General features: G+C 34.9%; 2 protein-coding genes across 2 annotated transcripts in view; both read left to right on the forward strand.

Annotated features, from left to right (window-relative positions):
* The window catches only part of LOC125032319 (kin of IRRE-like protein 2), a 386,340-nt gene that overhangs the window by 294,727 nt on the left and 89,113 nt on the right, over nt 1–2,500 (forward strand). The gene's annotated exons all lie outside the window — the stretch shown is intronic.
* Nucleotides 1,259–2,500, forward strand: part of LOC125032592 — a 2,960-nt gene continuing 1,718 nt past the window's right edge. Inside the window, exon 1 of the mRNA XM_047623844.1 lies at nt 1,259–1,855. Within this exon, the coding sequence (XP_047479800.1) occupies nt 1,843–1,855 (13 nt within the window). The 5' untranslated portion in view covers nt 1,259–1,842. The remainder of the gene's footprint in view (nt 1,856–2,500) is intronic.

Consider the following 2,500-nt stretch of genomic DNA (forward strand, 5'->3'; position numbering starts at 1 on the left):
TGTGTGTGTTTGTGAATATCTATCAATCTACTTATGACTCTGTGTGTGTATGTGTGTATGTATGTATGTATATATGAGTGTGTGTATGTGTGTATGTATGTATGTATGCATGTCTCTCTCTCTCTCTCTCTCTCTCTCTCTCTCTCTCTATCTATCTATCTATCTATCTATCTATCTATCTCTATCTCTCTCTCTCTCAAATCAACTATCAACATTCTTAGAATCCAATCACCTTATTTCCGAAACGCAACATGGGTTTAGAAGTAAGTTATCCACTTAAACAGCTTTACTAAAAATCTCAAACAAAATTTATGATAACATAGACAAGAATCAAATAAATCTACTCACATTATGCATTATGTGATCTGTCAAAAGCGTTTGACAGTGTCAGCCATACAATCCTGCTTGAAAAAATAAAAAATCATGGAACTATCTACAAGAACGCAGTCAGTCAAAATTCGTAACAATATGTCAAATAAAAACAGTCTCGTTCGGTGTCCCACAAGGCTCCATATTAGGCCCGATCCTCTTCACTATATCCATAAACGATCTATCAAACATTGCAAACAACTGTCTCCTTGTCCAATATGCAGATGACTTTCAGTTTCTTCACGCTGCCCCTGTAAGCAATTTATATGAATTGATAAAAAATACGCAACAGACTCTTACAGAAGCGAAGATGTATTTTGACAACAACGGCCTCAAACTAAATCCCGATAAAACCCAATGCATCTTTATAGGCAGTCGGCAAAACATAGCCAAAATCCTCATAAACACAATCATAGAATTTGAAGGCCATCATATCAAACCAAGCATTATCGTGAAAAATCCAGGAGTACACTTAGACAGAGACATGACTTTCGAAACACACATAGACAACATTCACAAAAATGTGATGGGCACACTGATATACCTAAATCACATTAAAAACAAAATCCTCGCTGAGACGAGAATTATTGTTGTACAAACACTTGCACTAAGTATTATAAACTACTGCTCCAACATATGGGGCTCAACCAACAAAACTCAGATAGAAAAAGCACAAAAACTACAAAACTTTGCCGCAAGAGTGGCAATAGGCAACATAAATAAACATGACTACATAACCCCCTACTTGAAAAAATTAAAATGGTTAAAAAGTTCCTCAAAAATGTCAATTTGATACATGTATACTCATTCACAAATTCATTAAGGGCCATTATCCTCATTGGTTAATGCCTCTACAAACAATTGGTAACAAAACAGGCTTCCAAACCAGGGGCTGGATACTCAAAACAACCCGTAAGTTACAAGGTCGAGGACGTTGTAACCGCCTTACAACATTGTAACTTACGAACTCCTTACAACATTGTAAGTGACCCATACTCAAAAAATAATTACAATGTTGTAAGCACATTGTAAGGCTAATGTCAACATCGTAAGTTAATTCCCTAGGCTGCCAAGAGAGGGCACATCGTTAGGTGATTGACCAATCAGCAGTCAGCCTCGTAGACGTAACAGCCAATAGGAAGCCACAAATCTCAGCTGTTTTATCACCGTGCTACACCAAAGGTAAACAACGCCATGGAAGGTCCAACTCAAAAGAAAAGAAGACCAAATTTCACAGACGAAGAGATGTTGGCTTTAATAGAAGCTGTGGCAACGAAGAAGAATGTGGTTCTGGGTAAATCAGATAACAGAATAACCGCACAAGTGAAAAAGAACGCCTAGGAGAGTGTGACCAAGGAAGTGAGTCTTGTCGCTCGCGTACCGAGGAATGTGAATGTAGGGCGTAGGAAGTTCACAGACCTAAGAGCAGCTTGAAAAAAAAAAAAAAAAAAGGCAGCACAAGAGGAAAAACACATGGGAGGAACAGGTAAGATTTCAAAAGTAAATTTTGTTCTGTACATTCTTAAGGTACCGTCAACATGAGTTGTTGAAATTAGTCACAAGTGCTTGAAACTTATCCTTTATAGTTAGAGTAAAGGAAAAACAGTACATGTCATATAATAACTTTATATTCTTGTCACAGAATAGTTGAAGTAGGAGTGAGTACCACATTTTTTTTTTATTATCTATATTATGTCATGGATATTTTTTTAATATCCATGACATAGTTACTCAAAGTAATGTAAGGGTAATATCAAGTGCAATATGATAGTACACTCACTGATGCATAACACAATATGGAGATAAAGCATATTGTCATCAAGAAAATAGAATATAGAAATATCTTAGTAATTGCCTATGTATTTCCCTTATATGAAAAAATCTAGAAATTTGATTAAACAAAGGCCAACAATATAGCATAAAGAATGGTAATATTAAATGTATAATCTTATTTGTTTGGTATTATTTAGTTTCTGAGTGTTTATTGATTTTAAAAATAACTTATTTCTTGAAACATCTACAATTATAAGAACAATTTTCACCATATGATCATCCTTCACAGATGTAGTCTAATGGATGGATTTTTTGAAGTAAATAAAATAAATATGACTCATCATGTAAATAATAGCAG

The sequence above is a fragment of the Penaeus chinensis genome, chromosome 14 (genome assembly GCF_019202785.1).
Source record: "Penaeus chinensis breed Huanghai No. 1 chromosome 14, ASM1920278v2, whole genome shotgun sequence".
In the NCBI taxonomy this organism is placed as follows: domain Eukaryota; kingdom Metazoa; phylum Arthropoda; class Malacostraca; order Decapoda; family Penaeidae; genus Penaeus; species Penaeus chinensis.